Source organism: Gallinula chloropus, assembly GCF_964237585.1.
Source record: "Gallinula chloropus genome assembly, chromosome: 5".
NCBI lineage: Eukaryota > Metazoa > Chordata > Aves > Gruiformes > Rallidae > Gallinula > Gallinula chloropus.
The window spans coordinates 31,580,337-31,600,544 of NC_140090.1; the positions used below are offsets into that span (position 1 = coordinate 31,580,337).

At 48.2% G+C, this 20,208-nt stretch overlaps 1 protein-coding gene across 2 annotated transcripts in view; it reads right to left on the reverse strand.

Moving 5' to 3' along the window:
* Nucleotides 1-20,208, reverse strand: part of NRP2 (neuropilin 2) — a gene marked incomplete at both ends in the record, with an annotated part of 86,129 nt that overhangs the window by 49,524 nt on the left and 16,397 nt on the right. For both annotated transcript variants that reach the window (XM_084265706.1, XM_084265705.1), the window contains 4 exons: nucleotides 302-471; nucleotides 2,296-2,451; nucleotides 3,004-3,234; nucleotides 7,460-7,641. In XM_084265706.1, coding sequence (XP_084121832.1) covers nucleotides 302-471; nucleotides 2,296-2,451; nucleotides 3,004-3,234; nucleotides 7,460-7,641 — 739 coding nt within the window. The remainder of the gene's footprint in view (nucleotides 1-301; nucleotides 472-2,295; nucleotides 2,452-3,003; nucleotides 3,235-7,459; nucleotides 7,642-20,208) is intronic.

Below are 20,208 nucleotides of genomic sequence, written 5' to 3' on the forward strand. Positions count from 1 at the left end.
AAGTGGCAGAGGTCGCTCAGTCTCTGTCAGTAAGCTGGAAAGTGCATCAGGGCTTTGTGCAGGAAGGGGTGGGAGAGAGGCGGCAGGTCGGGTCAGCCCTTGTGCAGGCGTGCTAATGGGAGAGCTAATGGGAGAGCCAGCCTGTCGCATTTCACGAGGCACTGCAGCTCCCCTGCTGCTTGCTCCCCATGAGCCACAGAGGCAATAAAAAATTCAACAAGCCTTATGGTCAAAGGTCAGTTTAACAGCGTGACACTCCATTTGGCGGGGGAAGAGGCGAGGGGCTGCAAAGCGTGCGTACCTGGAGGTATTCTTTGTTGCTGTCTACATTGGGGGTCCAGCCATTATCATCACTGTTGAGCCGGCTCTGTTGAGGAGTCCATCGCCCGTCTGAATAGGTGGAGGAGGCACTGATCTGCATGTTGGAGATCCTGCCAGACTCCATCCCCAGCGGCATGTTGCACTGGAAATCTGGAGTGGACACACACATGCACACACGCAGATGAGCTTACAGTATCTGTACTTCACTCCCAAGTGGAAGGCAGCCCTGAACTTTCCCTCCCCCCAGCTAACCCCAAGCAAAGCTGCCTGCCTGGAACAATGAACAGATCAGCACCATCTTGCAGGTTGTGTGTGCTCACAGATGGCACAGATGAAAAATCAAAGCTGGGGCAGCTTTATGCTTGTATGGCCCTCTGAAAACTAACAGAGTTCAGGTCTTTCTCCCTTTCTCCTTCACCTTTGCACAGTTTTGGTAAAATTCTGTCCCTTCCCTCCCTCCATCTCCATCAATATGTCCCAAGTTCCCTTTCCACAAAGTTCTCCATCTTCTTGAAGGCCAGAGGTGAAGTCTAAGCACTGAGAAGGCAAGAGTATGGGCAGACACAAGGGGAGGGTGCTTACTGCTGTGCTGCCAGCAGGTATGTCAAGACCTAGAACAGAAAGTCTAAAGGTTTTGTGTGTGTGAAAGTATGGGTGCACATGTGTACGTGCCTGGGTATATGTGCCTTTGCTATGTGTGGTATCTGGCCCATAGGACTTAGCCACCCGAGAATATGAAACAGTCTGGTATGCTTTCATTTGGGTTTCCTCACTTCTAAGGCTTTAAAAGTCACAATTAGCTCAGTCTTATTGCACATCTCTTATATTTTATGGTAGCTGTCCTGTAAAAACACTGATAGGAAATGTCACATGAGCCAATGCCTGCCACAGCTGTAAAGCAATGGAGCTCCATCAAGCTGCCTTTGTTTTTAATGTGGCCAAGTCAGCCCTGGGTGGAAATGGTGGGCCAAGATCTTAGTGATAATATTTAAGTTACAATTTTACATCAGCATAAATCAAAACAGCCCTAGCCCTTTAACAGCTCTCATGCTTGATTTGTCAAGCTTTGTGTGTCATTAACATTGTATTTCCCAAACCTTTTAAAGAACAGAACAGAAAGTGGATTAAAGAACAGATCAACTGATATACAGGTAAGGGTGAAGTGTTCATGCTTGTCTGTAACTCTGTCAGCCTCAGCAAAACACTCCTAACTCAGTCACAGAGCAAGAGCCTGTAACCCAGCTACCTTTGTGCTGCACAACCCCTGCTCTATGTCATGGACGTTCCACGTTGGGTCAGGGACACCCTCACTTTCTTTGGGACTGAGGAGTGTCCTGAAGGCTTATTCTGTTGTATCACCATTTTACTGCTAACAGAAGTCGAGAACCGTAGCTCTGATGTAAAACAACCATGGGAAAACAAACTAAACCTTTCCTTGCCTGCAAGCATTATCACAAAGAATCAAAATGCTCTTCATTCTCAAAACACACAACTTACTTTCTCCCTCCACATCAATTTACCTCCCTTAACAAGGGATCTAAAACAAATTTTGGTTTGAAATTCTTAGAGCTTTAGGCATTTTTTAATTAGACAAGAAATTCCAATTTGTAGTTCAGGGCTGTGAATTTTTGAAAAAACAGAGAGAGGGAGAGAGTATTTTCCCTCATGCTTTAATGAATCTGCTGTGCCTGCTGGGCTGAAGCCTTCCCCTAAATCCTTTGGGCTGAACACATACATGAAGTATTCTATCTCAAAAAGTATCGAGACTTCACAAGCAAGTGAAAAAGTCAAAGAAAGGTCAGAAAGTGTGACTCTTACTAAAATCTCACTTCTAAGAGAAACAGCATTGCCAGTGGGGGACGTGCCCATGGACACACTCCTGCCTGCCTCACTCTTGCACATGTCAAGTGCAAGATTTGGGAAAACCAGGTGATACAAGTGCCTGAAGTCATACACACAACATTTCCAACTTACTTTCTGGGACTTCGTGCTGGATCAAGTAGTACTGAGCAGAGAAACCATCTTTAGCCACTGCCAGGTCCGTGTGGAAGGTGAGAGAGAGAACACCAGTGGTTGAGCGGATGTCTGATGGCATCTTAGTGCCACAGTACCTGCCTATCAAGGGGCCAACTGCAAAAGAAAGAGCAGCAAAAGTAACACCTGCTTTTCCACCAGCCTCCTGGTTCACCAGCAGACTGGCATCACTCACCAGAGATGCCTTAGTGGGACAGAGCGGGATAAAAGAAAGGCTTTGGGGATACACTAGTTTTTGCACCCACCAGTCTGGTGCTATGCACTGTGCCATGCAGAAATCTCCACTGCAGCATGTGCTGCTCTGCAGTTGCTAGGAAATGCTCCAATCTGCTGTTTCTTGGTGTTGGTATGGGGTAGGGAGGTCCTCGCAGCTCAGCACAAACTCACTGTCCTTCCCTGAGGGAGGACCAGTGGGATCTTGAAGTGTCCCACAGAGCTTTTCAGATCAGTGGTTACAACTAGGGGTTAATGCATGCAGCCTTCTGCAAGCGTACCATGCCAATAACTGGCTGCCTGATGGCAGCCTGGATGCTGCAGCCACATTTGAATTCAGGGACCTGTGGTGTTCAGACACAGGCTGCACAGTTTTGGAACTTTGTGAGACACCAAGAGAGGCTGATGACAGCAGCACAGCATGCCATAGCTTACCCTGAGGGATGCCATCCCAGATGTCCAGCCAGTCGTACTTGCAGTCTCCTTCCCCTGCCTGCAGCGGGTCGTGCTCAAGGTCAAAGAGAAGGAAGTGGAGAAGGATTTCTGTCTTCGGCTTGGCTATGATGGTGAAGACACAGTCCAGGTTGTGTGGATACTTGTCAGGGTAACCTGGAGACTCAATAGTGCCATTGGAAGCAGTGAAGTTTCTGGAGCAATCCTCTGAGCCTGTAATGGCAGGAAAAAGTCGCAGCCTTAGTAACAATGCAGCTTAATGCCAACAGCCTGACACACTGTGGCAACCCCATTTTGAGGCATTGTGCATTCACTCCTGGAAACATCCTGTAACCCAAGAGATGTGTGCATTCCTGTAAAGATGGAGAGGGTGATTTTCAAAGCTTTCTACAGGTGGAGAGACAAGGTCCATGTGGTCACTGGAGTGGACAGCATGTGTTTAAATCCTTCAGACAGCCCTGCAAATGTAACCCATATGCCACTGCTGATCCCCCCACCAGTTATTTCAACGACAGGAGTAGGATAGTGGTCCCATCCAAAGCCACTCAAAGCCATGACTGCAGTTTGGCAGGCGTGTGCCCTGCCATGCCTCTTACACCAGTGGTGGTGGCCCAGGGTGGGGAAGGAGGCCATGCCAAACTGGACTATGCTTCCCCTGCCAGCCTTACCCACTGTCTGCTGGACTTCCCAGACCATGAGCAGGCCAGGATGCAGGGGGCTGCCAGCCATGATCCGCAGTGCCACAGCTGCCACCTACCCACTCTGCTGGCAAAGGGCACAGCAGCTCCAGGTCTGATGGAGGACTCTATTTGGGGAGGGGGGTTGCCTGGGAAGGGCAGAGAGGAGTAGCAGGGATGGCATCTCTTTGGAAAGAGAACTAATCTCCCCAGAGACTTGTCTCCTGCAACGTCTCCCTCTCTGGCATGGACACCTGTGCCTCAGTTTCTTCTTGAGGAAATATGGAAGCACAAATATTTACACAGTGAAAGGGCTCCACTGTTAGCTGGAAACTCTTGGAAACCCCCGGGAAGCATGGAGTTAGCCTGCAGACCCGAGTCCCACGTAAAGGATGAGGGGCAGCTCCAGCCTATGTTCGTGCTCCATGGCTGTGGCAATGGGGGTAATTGGGGGCATCTCTCATGTCTGCTGGAGGAGGAACAGAGCCCTCTTTCTTACAGACTGAGCCATCCATGCCAGAAATGCAAGTTATTTCTATCCTTAAGGAAGACCTTTGCATGGCAAGGAGGGTACACAATGTTGCCTCTTATTTATTGCTGACCTCAGCACTGGCCTTGGCTGCAGCCGGGCCAGCTTGGTGCCCCCTCTCACACAACCAAGGTGCCTCGGGGTGGCCAGGGAAAGGGGAATTCATACCACGGTGACTTTGAAACCCCTTCGCAGTGGAGACAGGACAATAGGCAACAGAAATCTGCAGCCTGAAGCTATCAGCGGCAAAAAGGGATGTCGAGAGGCTGCGGCTGCAGCAGCAGCCTGGCATTAGCATTCACAAAGGTTTCTGCTTTGGTTTTACCGGGACACCCTCCTTTTCCTCTACAAACCCTTCTGCTCTGGCTCTTCCAGGCAGCACAAGCTTTCCCAGGACTAATGGGAGACTTGTTATTCAATTCAGCATTAACCTACAGGAGTCAGGCCAGCAGCCCGCAGTAATAGCAGGATCCCAGCACCGCATTATGCAGCGCCTAGCTGGAGAGCTACTCAGGAGAGGCTCTTAATTGACTTCCTAATGAAGCAGCCAGCTTTTCTGGTGTGAACCTGTGGGGTAAAACACAGAGGCAAAAAAATAAGGCCAAACACAAATCACAGCATAATGCCACGAACAGGGATAAGGGTGTACTTCGTTCCAAACAGCTTGAAAGATAAACAGATAAATAGAGAAAAATAACACAAGCTCTGAGCTAGGTAGAAAATCAAAAGACTAAACCCAGAGTCAGGGACTGTCCTCTAGAGACAGGAGAGAGACATAACTATGTCACTGCATTAGACAACAGCAGCTTCCTCATGTGGGGGTCTTACCGCATTTGGAATCTTTGTCTACAGCTTGGTTGATACCAGCAAACACGAGCAGTTTTTTATAAGGACGCTGCAGATAATCAACGGGAGTCATGCTGGCTTCGGCTGCACGGACCAGCCTGAGAGGGGACTTTGATGCCCAGGATGGAGAGCTCAGGCCAGCTCTGCCAAGCTGACTCATAAAGCGAGCAGCAGGGAGGCTGGCCCAGCCAGGGCACTGCTCTTTTGTCAGCCCACAGACCGCTGACTGATACCCACCAGGGATTCAAGGGCTGGTTTGCAGTTGTTTGTATGCAGATTGCTCCTCTCTCACACCATGGTAAGGGAAATTTAGCACGAGGTGTGGAAATAAATGCTCAGATGAGGAGAGTTGTTTTTTTAGGTCACCTTTAAGAAGCTGCAGCTGCACTGCCTTTATTGATGTGGACAATGACAATCCAATGACCTTTAAAGCTGGTGACACCCTTGCTGACTGCACTGACAGCTCAGAACCACACTTCACCCATGCCTGCTGCAAACAAAAGGCAGGGTTTTCTTATACTGCAGTGGCTGGGTAGCCAGTGCTGCCCATGGCCCTACCTGGGTGCCCTGGCAGGAGGGTCAGCTGGGGGAGCTCCCAGATCACATGCTCATGCCTACTCCTGTGCCAAAACATGCCTTAAAGGCTGGACTTTGTGGGATGTAGCTGGAAGAAAGTGTGGCTATTTCTGGAGGGGATGGCTGCCTGGCAGAGCTGGGGGCGTGTGTGGTGGCAAAACATCACTTCATACCTGAGAGTAGCTCTGTGTGGATCTCCAATGAGGGACACAAACTCAGCTCCTGCCTAAATTCAATAGCCGCTGTTTTCCTGAGCAGCCTTTGCTTCCTGTCCTTCCTACCAGCAGCAAAAAAAATATCTCCTTTTCTTATGAATTTGTCCACTTGCTGGATCCCACCCAGGCAGACAAGGTTCCTGTCTGCCATCCCTTTCCACAGCCATGTTCAGCCTGGCCTGGCCACCTCAGCCAGCTCAACCACAGTCAGGACATGGAACCAATGTAAGGACAAGCACAGCCCAGCACAGTCTGCCAAGCTCAGAGTAGGTGTATACAGGGAATGAGGGGCAAGAGAGGCCGAGGTGGGTCAGCAGTGCAGTCTTCCCACCTGAACACAGGCATTCTTTGCCATCCTCTGTGCCAGTAGCTGGCCTTAGGAAACTCCAACAGCCAAATGAACCACTAAACTCTTTTGGGACTAATCTGCATCCTAACCATTAACAATCAGCAGGGGTGAGCTGGCTGCACCACAGCACCTCAATGGCTGGTTATACAGCCCAGGCAACCACCAGAAATAGTGCTTTCCTCATTTACCAGAGCCCCCAGACACCTCGTTTTCCTCACCATTTCACCATTAACTTGGGGAGTCCCATTCCCATCCTTTCACAGCAGAGTCTTCACATTCACATCTACCTCTGACCAGGTTGCGGGCTGCCTGCGCAACTCTGCCAGCTATGCAGCTAGGCCAGGGCCCCCAGTGCCTGTGGTCCCTGCCTTCCCTTCGAAAAGGCTGGGTAAGTGACACTGTTGTGCTCCTTTCTGGTTCTTCACCAGGCACAGACCCTTTTTTTCATGCTGGATGAGCTGTGCTTCCTCCCAGCACACCACTGAAGGAATGTGGGCACAGGACAGGTGCCTGCAACCCTGTGCAAAACACAGTCTTGTTCCTGCGGTAAGCAAGCGCATCTCTCTCACCCGCATACACACAACATGCAGAGTGGGTTTTATTTTCTCAAGCCTCCTTCTTCCCAGACACACAGTTCTGGCAAATATTTAGACAGAAACGCTATTAAAAGGCCTTTGAGCAGCTTTTCCTTTCCTCGATAATAGTTCAGTATAAAACCAAATTATGAATAGTTCCTCTTATATCTGCCTGGAAAGGCACCATCTCAGCCCTTGACAGCACAGCTGACAGCAGTCCCTTGAAAACCAGCACTTCCCAGTTTACAAACCCCACTTCCAGAGAGAGAAAACACAGCATCATTGATCAGCCCTGAATCACAGCTCCACAGGAGGGGGAGCTCCACACGCTCCTGAGGGACAATCCCCACTTAGCCTTAACAAGCACCACACATGCCAGGGAGAAACCATACATATTTCTAGTCCTTGAATACAAGAGAGTATTTAACGAGGAACCCTGCTTTTGATGCCTCACTGTGATCCAAAACTGCACTATTATGTGCCACTGACACCTTTACCTTCTTGGAAATGTGATGCAACAGACTTGCTTAAATTAAAAAACCCCACAAACCCCTGCCCTTTATCTCTGGAGAACATGATAAAATCGTATTTAAAAGGTACCCAAAGGCATCTCCTTGTGAAGATCATTGTGGCAAACAACCTGAGAGACAGGCACTGACTCAGACACTCACCTGTCTTATAGATCTCGTAGCGCAGGGAGAAGCCGGCACCTTGTCGTGCGTAGTCCGAGGTGAACTTGATGTAGAGAGAGGGGCCAGAAGAGATGATAGTAGGAGGTGCTATGTTCCCACAGTGCTTGCCCAGCAGGTCTGCCGCTTCACTGTCCCCATCTCGGATCTCGATGTAGTCGTACCTGTGGAGGGAGGTGAAATGGCAGTAAAACCATCTGTCGGGGACATGCTTCAGGATGCCTGGAACGAACACAAACCACTTCTTTATACTTGCATATTTCACAGAGCATCTTCCAGACATGTACCCAGGACTCACACCACACACAATGTATTTTTCCATTTTCTCTGGCTGCATTTAAGTCCGTTCCTCACTTGATTTATTGCACCCACATCCACTTCAACTTCAGAGCTGACATGCAAAATTTAGGACACGATTTACCTCCATTCCCACCAGACTCCTTTGGCATGGGAGAAGCTCAGAGACAACTCTCTTGGGGCTGCCCTCCTTCCCTTACCTCTTTCCCTAAGTGCCATCATGCTATGCAGCACAGCTCAGTTTATTCCACTGTCCAGGTGGGATTTGGCCAAGCATGCTCCAAGCATTAAACAAACAGTCAGTGTTCAATCCATGTGAGCTATTTTGTGCTTAGGCTGATGTGACACTGGTCCTTTAATGAGTGTGGCCAGAACACACACTCAGCACTTGGGCAGTAATACCAATCTTTTTCTATTAAGTGCTAACAAATGAAAAGTGCTGAGTAAGAGCTGGGTAACCATATTCACCATTGCCTGATCCTTGTACACACAACCTGACTTTGCCAAACCCTACCTGGAGATGTCCCACCTGCCCACCAGCCCTGGGCATCTGAATGGTCTGGAGGTGGGATGTGTTGGGTTGGAGGAGTTGCCTCCTGGTGCATGGACAAAAGTTTGTCACAAAGTCTGGTAGAAGGGGAAACTCCCACAGATCCCTGCCTGTTTTCTAGGCCATCACTAGGGGCAAGGTAGTATCGGGCTCCGTGTGCTGTGAAGAAACAAACAGCTTTTATGTGAACATCTTGTTCTTCAGCTGCTTTCTAACACCCGCGCTCTCCCACCCCTCTTCTCCTCTCTGGCCAGCACGCTGCTATTTACAGAAACTGCCCATCTCTCTCTGAGTGTTTATTAGCTTTGTATCAACCTGTTTGAACAACACGCTACAGCTCTTCTCATGGGGCCAGGGAGGGAAGAAGCATTTCCAGGCTGCCAGAAATCTGCCTTTCTTCTTTGTCACAAGATCTCCTGTTTGGGAATGGAGAGTTGAAAGGAGAAGTAGCTTGCTGGAAACAGAATGATCCTCATGTGACTCATTCCTGTTCTGCAAAGCACATACCGGCAGGCAACAACCTCAAAACAAACTTACAGGGACTGAGTGTGCTCCTCCACAAAGAAAGATGGCCCGGACGGCTTCGGTTACACTCCTTTCTGGGACTAAATCAGGCTGAAAGCCAGAAGCAAAATGCCTGCAGATAAAATTTTGTCTATGCTGGACCAAGCACTCAGCTAGCTACAATCACCCAGCCTTTAACTTCATAATAGGCTCAACTGGCTTGGCCAAGGTGAAATCCAAGCGCTCTTGAGAAGAGGCACTCACACAGGAAGAGCATTTGGCTTAGCTGGTCGGCAAACACACAGCAGTGTAAATTAAGATCTGTTCCCTGTGCTCCTCTCAGCTCTCTGTAGCTCCCTATCATCTCATGACCTCTTATTACCCTGACACTGTCCAGCAGCACCCTGCATGACCCCACTAATGTCCATCATGTGTGGCTTGATCCCACCATTTCCCCAGGGAGGAGGAACATAAGGGCAGCGTTAGTGCTTCTTTTAAGTAGAATTTTTTCCCTCCTTGTTTGTCTATTTGTTTAAAGTAGCACTGAGCAAACAGCGGGGACATTTTGTTCTCCAAATAACTACTTGCTCTCAGCGTGCCCTCAGCCCCTGCACATCCCAAGCACACATCTGTGCCGCAGGACTACTGGCTACTACTGGAATCGCAAATATGTGGCAAAAAATTGATTTGGCACAAGATGAGTGTTGGCACAACACAGTCAATGGAGAGGATTGGAAAAGCTGCCACTTGCATGGCACAGGCAGAGGTTAGCTGCATCCCAGGGAAACACATCTGTTTGTGTCCTCATGGGGTTGTAACTCGCCAACACAGTACGTGGCCGCAACTACTTGACTGTAATGATCGCAGCTGCTGCTGTAGCCAACACACCAAACACCCCAGCGCTGCCCACATGGCTTCGCAAACCACCCAGTGCTGTGAGAGCCCTGGCAATTTCAGAAGCAAATTCTGGACCAAGAAATGTTTGCTTATTGAATGGGTGAATAACTTCCAATAATACATACAATTTGGGAATATTGCAATCTGCTCATGGGCAATCTGCAAATGGAAAATTAAAAGAATGAACCTAGTAAGTAAATCATCAGGAAATATTTGCCTCTCTGAATTAAACCCTGTTTCGCTTCACCCATGCATCTAACTGAGCTTTCTCCTGCTGGAGCTAATCCCTAATAAATCAAATGTTACAAACAACTAAAAAAAGCCCCTAGGAGAAGGTCAGGGAATCTTTTTTGCCAAATGTAAAATGAATATAAATGCCTAAGAGTTTTCTTCCCTAGCTGAAACATTTTAGACCAAGCTCCTCATATGGCAAAACTCTCTTTCTTCAGGTCATATAAACAGTGTGAATTGGGAGAGTATTACACTCAGGAGATAACTCCTGTCCAGATGAGCAGAATCACCTATTTCCTCTCCAACATAGCAATTAAGTTTTGGGCTTTCAAAATCAAACACCAAAGATGTCTGGTCCAAACTGTGAAACTTTCAAACTTCAGCAAGAACACTGCCTAATCCCCACCACGGATTCTTCTGGCATCATGTGCCTCAGTCATATCCATGCCTTGGCCCACAATCAAACAAGCTGATAAACCCTATTCTTCTCACGTTGGGTCACTGGCCATGTTAAAATCTGTTTTGGCCGGACCTTTGCCTCTGTTAAACTTAAGCATGGTTTCCAGACTTTGTTCTTCCCGTGTGAAAAACAAGAAGAAAGATTGGAAGGAAGACAACCTAACCCTCTCACCAGTTCATTTCCAGTAATTACAGAGTAGGGTACAACTGGGTGGGACACAATTACACAACAACAGCCTCCAAACTGTCCTGACCAGTGCAATCTGCATTTCACTCATATAACCAAATCCATTGTTTCAGGCAATGTGCACCAACCTATCTGTGGGCTGACCTCTCTGGTACTACCTCCACTGCGCAAGCCACCATCTCCAGGCATGCTTCATGGCCACTTCCCCCATCTAGGCACTGCTCCAAGGAGACAACTCAATTATGTGAGGGCAGGGTACAGCATCTGAACCCACAAGTATAGTCAATGGATTAACCAAGCCTTCTTGCATGGAAGGTGACCGCAGTTGGCCGCTCCTCCAGCGGCAGGGTATTTTCAGCAGTTGCTTGAATGGGAAGGCCAGACAGTTGATTTGAAACCACCACACGCAGAGGCTTCCACCGGGGAGTTTTAAGGCAGGGAGGCAAAGCTGAAGTGCTTTTAACTGCCCAGACAGTGGGGGAAGGGGTGTGAGAAAAAGAGGGAAATGCATTGCTTACACACTCTTCTTGGAGCTGGTTAACAGAATTAAACAGAAAATGTACAATGCTTACAAATATTGCTGCATTTTTATTAAAGATTTCTAGTAGAAAGTGCTTTGCTGATGTTAAGAGAGCTTTTATAAACTAATTATAAAGCACTTCTAATGCCTGTATTACTCATGCTTGCTTGCTTGCTTTTTTCTCCAGTGAACCCTCTCCGCTTCCTAGTCCTTCCTTTCCCTCTGTTTTCCCTATACCACTTTGCTGCAAGTGCACAATAAAGGCAAACAACCCCAACTGCAGTGATTATGAGGAGACCTCCACCTTTTCAGTCCTTTCCTGCTGTGAAAGAGCTAATCTGCTCCTTTGCCATTCAACCATGCTCCACTGGCACCCAGGCCAGCACAGACCTCCCAGGTGCTCACTACTGGTGAACTCCAGAGAGCCCAGACCATTCCTCTGGGTGCTCTTTTCCTGAGGGACACAACTCAGCACAAAGTACAGTTCTGGGACTTGTACTGCTCCATGTGCCATCAGCGAGCCTATTGCCCCTCAGCCCCAGGTTGAAGGGATGCTGAGTCTTTCCCCAGAGGAACAAGCCTAGGATGCAGAGAAATACAAATGATAATTAATTTATGTGCTCACAACCATGAGTCCTCCCAATACATAAACTTGTGAGAGGCTTTCTTAAAAGCCTGAGGAGAGCTGGCTCCCCAGACCAAGCTCTGACCTAGCTGGCAGCTTCCAAAGTTATGACTTAGGGTAGGTGAGGGCTCATGCACAGCTAAGCCTGGCTTCCAGTGCTTGCCAGGGCTGAAGAGTCGCAAGGCTCTAACCTGAACTTCCCCAATATTTAATATGGAGCTGTTATTTATAGGCTCTTCCACGGGGCTCATGGCTGCACCTGGCAAACACTAATGATGGGATCCTCGTAAGACCCTGGGAGGTGGGAAGACAGAGAGGAGCAATGGCTGGCCCAAGGTCACACAGGAAGTTTGCAGCACAGCCAAGAATAGAAGCCAGCTTTGATCAGACAGATTATATTATATTGGAGGAGTCTGGCCTAGATGGACAGAGAGGCAAATAGGTACTGACTGCATGCCAACAGCCCCAAATTTGGGAATGCCCAGCACTGACTCGAGCCTTTGAGACCTCTGGTCTGCTTGAACCATATGTCATGGTGTCTTGAATGCATCTGCTATGAATAGGAAGAAAAACTGCAATTCTAGTGAAAGGCAGCAGGTGTGAATACTCTGCAGGTAGCCAGGGAGGGCATGGGCAACCTGCTTGGCTGCTATGGCAGTTGGGAAAGGCCATTGTTTCCTTTGGAAGGGGGTATTTTGTTTCTCAGATATTGTTATAAAAAGTGTAAGGTTTCTTTAAAGATGCTCTAAGAAAAAGCTCTGTATTAGAAATTAAATAGCAGCTGCAGTACAAAGATGGTTAAGAAATGGTGACCCAGCAGCTTGTTTTTGCAATCAAGAGGTGGCTAGAATTAATGTCCGTTGCATGCTAGCTGGCTTAGTCGATTTTTCTGTGTCACCACCCATCTTCATGCTCTTTCATACACCACCTTCCAACCAAATCCTTATTTCATGGGTGGTTACATTGTGAAAGACAAGAAAAGTTTTCTGTGATGTTTATGTAATCTTGAGGACATACCCTTCAAAGGTTAAATCACCGCAGGAGCTCCTGGGGACTTGTAAACGTTAGGGGGTTTTTTTTATAGCCATGGTAGCAGAGGTAAGCATCTCTGCTGTCTGATGAAACAAGAGCAATGAAGTTTGATCTTAGCTGCCAGCCCTTAATCAGAGTAATTAATTATAAATACAGCAGATGAATTGGATTCTCCTTTGACTTGAACTGGTTTTACACATGTGTAACTCATCATTTTAAGGGTAATCACTCCTAATTAATCCTGTGGTGAGAAGAGAATCAGTCCTCATAGACACAGATCCTGATACAGATTTGTGTGCAGACTGATGTGTATCATACCTAGCTTTAGCCAACTAAACCTCCGCTGCTCCCAGTGGAAGAAGACAACTCATACCTATCTCATACCTATTAATAGCTCCTATACAAAAGGTTGCAGGTCTGAGCAGATGTTCCTGGCCTGAAACTCCCCCAGGTAGCCCACAAGCAGCCCCAGTGACACTGGGGCTCAGGGCTTTCATAGCCATGGATTAATTTTTCTGCACTGATGACAGAGGTAGTTTTAATTCCTCATTCTGACTGCACCTGGATTTCAGGTGGCTGAATGTAGAAGAGATGAATCTGGTCTCAGCCTGCAGCTTGTGGGGCCTTTTCTGCCCATGCTGAGGTAAAAGATGCTCACAGAGAAGGCAGAGCTTGCCCTTGTTTTGCCCTGATGGAAATAACTGCCTCTGGCAAGAGCAGAGAGAAATAGGCTGTCATTGCTCTGAATCTGAAGGGATCTCAGTAACTAAAATGACCAAAATCAGATGGCTGGGGGGGTGGGGTGGGGCATAATTGCTTATGATTTCTCGGAAGTTTGTTTTGAATTTGTTGCATCCAATTATGTCTTGTGTAATCACAGAACTGTGGGATTTTGTAATCATTCCACCATGCTTTAGATTCTTTTCTTATCCCCTCAAAAATCTGACCAGAATTTCTGAGAAATGAGAAAAATCCAGTCATACAGTCAAAAAAAAAAAAAAAGAAAAAGAAGAGACACAGAGAGGGAGAGAAAATAACCCTAACAGATTGGAAAACTTCTTCAAAAATGCCTTGAAGACAAAAAATGGAAACTACAAATAGCCTCTATTTATACTCCTTGGGTTGTTTTCACCCCTGTACAAGTACCGCTGGTGGGAAGAATCTTTCAGCAGTTACTGTGAATGTAAGCGGGGGAAAAGACAAAAAGGTAGCCAAAATACAGCTTGCAAAGTGAAGACTAAAACATAGCTGCGAACCGCTCCTGTGGCAAGTTCTGATTCAGGAGGGAATTTCAGCTCCTAGCGTGGTACATGCTGCTGCCCCCCCTGAGACAGGAGAGCAAAGGCTCCCCCGCGCTTTGCTGTTCATCCTCGGGCTGCCTTCTTCAAGCTGTGTTGCCAGATCGCGGTGGAAAGGCGCGTTGGAGGAGAGAAGTGCTCTCATCTGGGGCATGTCTGGAAAACCGTTCATTATATAAGAAAACAAGATGTGCTAATGTGCACTTTAGGGGTTTTCTGCAGGCTGTTGTTCAGGAGTTACACATGGCTGTTTAATTTTATTTCTGCCTCCAAAACCATCTCTATAAATTCCTCACCCTTCTATCTTTAGCTACAGGGGTCTTTTGTTGCAAGATGTCTTTGGTATTCTTTGGGGGGGGGGGGGTGTTGTGTGGATGGAATTATGGTGAAACCAGGAATAAAATATATAAAGCACGTTAAGAATAGCCACCCTTTCCATGGCTTTATGCCTTCTGTTGCTGCTCTAAAGGAACTAAAGCAACTCACAACCCTTTCATACCCCAAAACACAGGACACTTGAGAAACTGCATTTGCACTTTCCTCCTTCTGCTACAATCCATCTGTGGAAAAAATTTGGTTTCTATGTCATTTTACTGTCACCACTCACAGGCACTTGATCACTAACAGAAAGAAAAAAGTATATAATAAAAGGTAACGACCACACAAGGAAAATTTACTGCTGAAAAGCTTCAGAGCAGGCAGAAGGCAGTGGAGGGGAGAGGGGCAAACACTCACTTTGCAGTGGAGGAAACAGGTGAAGAGGCTCCCATTTCCTGACGGGATCCAGTGCCTGACAACCCAGGCAATAGATGGAGACCAGTTTGGGGCAGGCTGGTCCTGGTGGCTGAAGGCCTGGGGACTGACTGGCTGGCAGGTGCTGATCAGGGGTAGGGGACACTTATATGCTGTGCTGTACCAGCCCTTGTTCCCAAGCACCCTCCGCAGAGCCAGAGCAAGGGATGTCCCATCGCACCTTGCCCAGTATCAGTCACAGTCTTAGTCACAACGTGCAGAATGCAGGAAGGATGGATCTTTAAGGGACTAGGTCGAGACTGTGTTGGTGGTTGGTGGCACCAGCGGATGTCTGTCTCAACATTGCTGGAACATCATATCGCCTACCACTGCCATAGCAACGGAGTATCGGGCAAAGCACAAGACCACCCATTTCTTGCCTTCCTATGTACCTGTCTGTGTAGCAAAACCTAAGAACTTTAACCCAACCCCCATGCATGCGCCCAGACCTGGGGCCGGAAAACAGAGGGTCCAGAGACCCCTGAAGACCACCGAGGACGTATTGGGCACGTGCACCACCTCTGAGTGGTGGGCAGGGTTAAATTAAACAGTTCTTATAAACTTATGAGCTAATTGATTCTCGAAAGGAAAAATGCACCTCCATAAAAGAGCCACAACAACCAGCATCAAACAAATTCCCCCCCTGACGTAAAGTCAATTCGGATTGATGGGACGCCGCAGCTCCGTCGTGGCAGTTATTACACCTTTCCTTTTCCCCCCTCTTTCTCTCTCTTTCTAGCACCTCTGAGAATTTTGATGTAACTATTAAACTTCTTCTTCTCCTTATGGCATCTGACCTTGTTTGTGTCTTAATCCCACTCTGGGAATAACAAATCTCCCCCAGAATGGACCTTTCCAGGTCAGGACACTGGGATCAGATGGGAGCTTTGCAGCTAGGCTTTCCACACACGACTCATTTGCACTGGCTTTTTTCAGCACAAACCTGAAACAAACACCTCATTAAGCAGCAATTGTATAAAGGAGGTTGCAAGAACAGAGCCCTGACCAGCCCACCCGTGCTCCTGGCTGCCTACATCCCTTGTTAACAACGGGTGGTCACCTCGGGACCAGCCCACCATGGGCTTTCTCAGCCAGTCTGTTTGCAGCCCAGCTCCTGCCTCAGTGCATGCACTACTAATCAAAGCTCTGTTGCCAAGGCTGGCCGGCAGCCTCTGCTATTTGGGCACTGCCACAACAGCCCGACAGTGCCAGCTTGTAGTAAGAGCAGTTTGTGGAGCAAACAGCATATCAAACCTGCCCGATCTTTCCCTGCATACAGCATCTCCTTCCCTTTCTGTCCCCAAAACAGAGGCACCTGCAGCTAAACATCCACCTGAACTGAACCTTGCCAAGGGTCTGAGAAAAATCACTGCCTGTAGGGGGGTGAGTGCTATGCCGTGCAGACATCACGCCTTGCTCTGTGTTTGCAGCAGCAGTGGCCTCTAGCAGTATCCATCTGGGGGTGCGTGAGGTATTAGCAGCTTTCAGGGACTGGTCGGTGAGCTCAGCCCTGCCTGCGACAGCAGGTTGGAGAGGCAGCCATGCCGAGACAGAAGAGGGAGACAGAGACAAGGGAGTGGGCTTCTCCACAAAGCTGGTCCATGTATTTTCTCCTTAAAGTGCTCTGGAAACAGGGGGATGGGAGCATCCCTTTTTCTCCCACAAACAAGGGCCCTGCCACTGCTTTTTTTCGGGAAGATTTTCTTTGAAGCAACCCTTTGTGTCAGCCCCTTGCTCAGCCACGGCAGCGCATCTGCTTTGTCCTGCCAGCTCAGCCATGGAGTGTTTACAAGCCTCCTTCACCCTTCCAGGCTGTGGTTCAGCTCCATTGACACTGAAGGCAACAGACTCCTCTCTCCGTGTGTGATGAATCAATTACTTCCTCTGACACTCTATTACTATAGCCCTTACATCTCCAGATTGCAGATGAAAAGACAGGCTGAGAAGGGGGACAAGGAAGGGGAGAGGTCTCCTGAGGTCTCCTTCAATTGAGTTGTTGGACATCTGAAGAAATCCCCATCTGCCATATTTAAAGACACAGAGAGATGTTTTGCTCCTGAACAGCACAAAAATCAGAGGGTTTTCACAAAAGGAAACCTAAGAAATCAAATGGGTCAAAAAACTTCAACAAGATACAGTGAAGACAGATCAATGGTGAGTCAGTCCCCTCTGCTGATCGAGATCCCAGACCTTGTTCCTGCCTGTGATTATCAGCCAAACATCAGCGTTACCAAAGGCAAAATGTGCGAGCGCCAGGCGCTGCACCTTCCCTTTTCACAGCAAAACAACAATGTAAATTACACACCAGCACTCACACAAGAGGAAGGAAGCTGAGCACATGCCTCAAACTCCTGTGCTGCTGGCGTAGGGAGGGGGTTGTCTTAGTTCCTGGTCATCCGTCAACAACCGCAGGTCCGAGGGTTCCCTGGAGGTTTCTAATACACTGAGTACTTCCCATGCAAACACCCTGTATGCGGCACAGTATTGCCAGGCACGGGGCTGAGCACAGCAGCTCTCCCACCACCAGCAGGCAAGTGCTGCCTGTCTCAGGCAACGGGGGATCCCCACCTCAAAAAACAGGGGCGCCCCTGTCATCACACCTTCTGTACCTCTGCAAGAAGTGATGTTTGGGGCAGCCACAGCACACACACAGAGCAGCTGCCCTGCCAGTTTCTGCGCCGGCTCTATGTCTTTGGCAAGATTTTTGCTGTCAGATCCCACTGCTTCTTCAATGCTCTGCTTCTAGCAATTTATAAACACTAAAACCTCCATGTCTGACCCAGTGCTACTTTATAACCACCACCATACCACTGGATGGTGATTTCTCAGCAATGCTGTACATAGGTACATAGATCCCAAGAATTCCCCAAGAAATGGGAGGGGGGGGGAAGAGGGGGGGCACACAGCGGGAGAGGAACCTAACAAAAGCCCCCAGGTTATTCACCCTTTCTAAGGCTCTACTGATCTACTTGCTAAGCCAGCATAACGAAGGCTTTCTATGGTGTGTTTGAACTGATATATCAAAGACAGTTGCTTAAAACATCCTAGCTGTGATTAGTGGACCATGACTGCTATTAACTTATAAGGAATTCCAGGATCACCAGACTGTGGTTTGCAACATATTATTACATTGCCATTCAAGGCTGGTGTGCAGCCGCCTGATTTAAAGAAAACTGATAACTAAGACTAAAAAACTAACCTCCTTGATTCTTTCAAATAAGCTTTAGCCAAAAGCAACCAGAAATTTCTTCTGTTTTCAGTCTGCTCGTTGCAGTCTGTTCTTTTTATTTTGCATTCATATTTAATTGCAGAATTCACACCCAGCCAGAAAAGCCTGGGAGCGAACCAATCATCGTTTGCAGCGCTCTGACCTGCTCCTGTGTGATGCTGCTACGCAGCAGCCTTTGGAGGGGACTGTGCAATGCACTGTTGCTATCTAGACTCAGTTTTATGCCTGCAGTTACGAAGGCCTTTCCTTCTTTATAGGGCGGGGGATTCACCAGAGCAGGAACAGTAAATCAGTAGCGGGGAAGAACCCAAATCTCACAGCTCCCAGCCCTGATACTGCTGGTGAGCCTGCCACTCCCCTGTTACAGCCTGACAATAGGGATGATACCCATTAAAGCTTGTAGCTATGGCAAACAGTTGCTCATTAAAAGTCTAAACCAGTTCCTATGGAAATCAAGGTAAAACCTCCCGCTGTCTTTACTGGGCTTTGCGTCTGGTCCTTAGCAAAAAAAGGATTTTTCTTTCTTTTAATATCATTCTGGCACTCTCCTCACATTCACCAAATCTAACTGCAGCATTCAGACAGTAAGCCTGTAACATGGAAGAGCACTGCAAACCCTGCTGTGTGATGCCAAAAAGGTGACCCAGACTTGTATCCCCACAAACATTCAGTCTCCCAAAACCCACCTCTTTGGGATGAGCCTCTGTGAATGGTGTCACCCAGTGAACCAGGGCACTGTCGCAAAGGCAGCCAAGGGCTTGGGCTCTGGGCTGAAAGCACAAGCATCTCAACTCTACCACTATCATCAGGCTGTCTCAATGGGATTGCACGACTGCTGTCCTGTGGCATCTGCACTAGGCAGCGTCAGCATGGAGCTCAGAGCGGGAGCGCGGCTGGCACTGCCCCCTCACTAACAGCACGTTTGTGACACTTGTCACTGGATCCTGAACCCAGTTAGTGAGAAGTCACCACAGCCAGCCCTGTGCTTGCTTCCTTCCCAGATGCTGGGGGGGGTGACCTGCTCCTTTCCTCACTGGCAAGAGAGGCTGAGTAAGAGTACACTACCCCCTCCTCCTAGCTTGCAGGAAGGAGGGGGAGAGGTCTCTATCTCTAATGCTATTGTTCCCAGTGTCACCAGCTGGCCTTCAATTTGTCTTCCTTCCAGCAGGAAACAAGGTGCAAAACCAGATCTGACTCCTACGCACTGGATACTGGCGAGCCGACGGGATGTAGGAGACCTCAGGAGAGTGTCTTTGGGGCCATGCCCTTCTGCAGAGCCTGGACTTGGCCTGTCCCCCCAGGGAGAGGCTATGGGGCATGGAGAAGCACAGTGGTGGAGTGAGCTGAGCTGTCACAGCTCTGTGGATGGGGAGCACAGAAGAGCAGTGTGAACAACCTTGAGCTGTTAACTCATCTCCTGGTCTAACACCGTTACAGCTAACCCACTCATTGATGTTTCATTTTGGAAAATGACCTGGACTTGACAGGAATTAAGAACCATACAGCAGATGCTGGACAGAGTTAAAAAACAGTAGAAGCTCATATGAAGACAAGTTGAGCTGCAGTGTCATGTTACCCAGACTGAATTATTTCCTGTACGTATGAAACATTGCTTCTGGCTACCCATGCCACAAATATATGAGCAAGCAAATGCCTTCCTTAACATCTCATCTTTGACTTCCTTTCTCTGCAAAGTTAAAGCTCGACTCCCACAGTGTTGCAGGAGATGCAGTCACTTCCCCTTGCATCCCAGCAAAGCAGCTCCCCAAGCCCTGGTGTTCTGCAGTGCTCCAAATGTATCTCTTTTCTAAGCATTTCCCCAATCTCAAGATGTTTCTAAAATGTTTACTAATAAGCTAATTATGCATACTTTCCAAAGCATTTACTAATTAGCTGTCCATAATTGCTGCCTTGTCTACTCTTAACCTTTGCTGATGGGAGGACAGCTTTTTGCAATGTTATGCTCTCCTTTGAAGGAGATGGTCAAGAGAGCCAGGCTGAATCCTGCAACCACCCTGCTGCCTGAGTACAGGACTTGGGCCAGTGTCTCTGCTGCTCTCCAGGAAGGTAGCAGAGCTTTTTTGTTCTAGTGCCCAACTTCTTGGAAGCA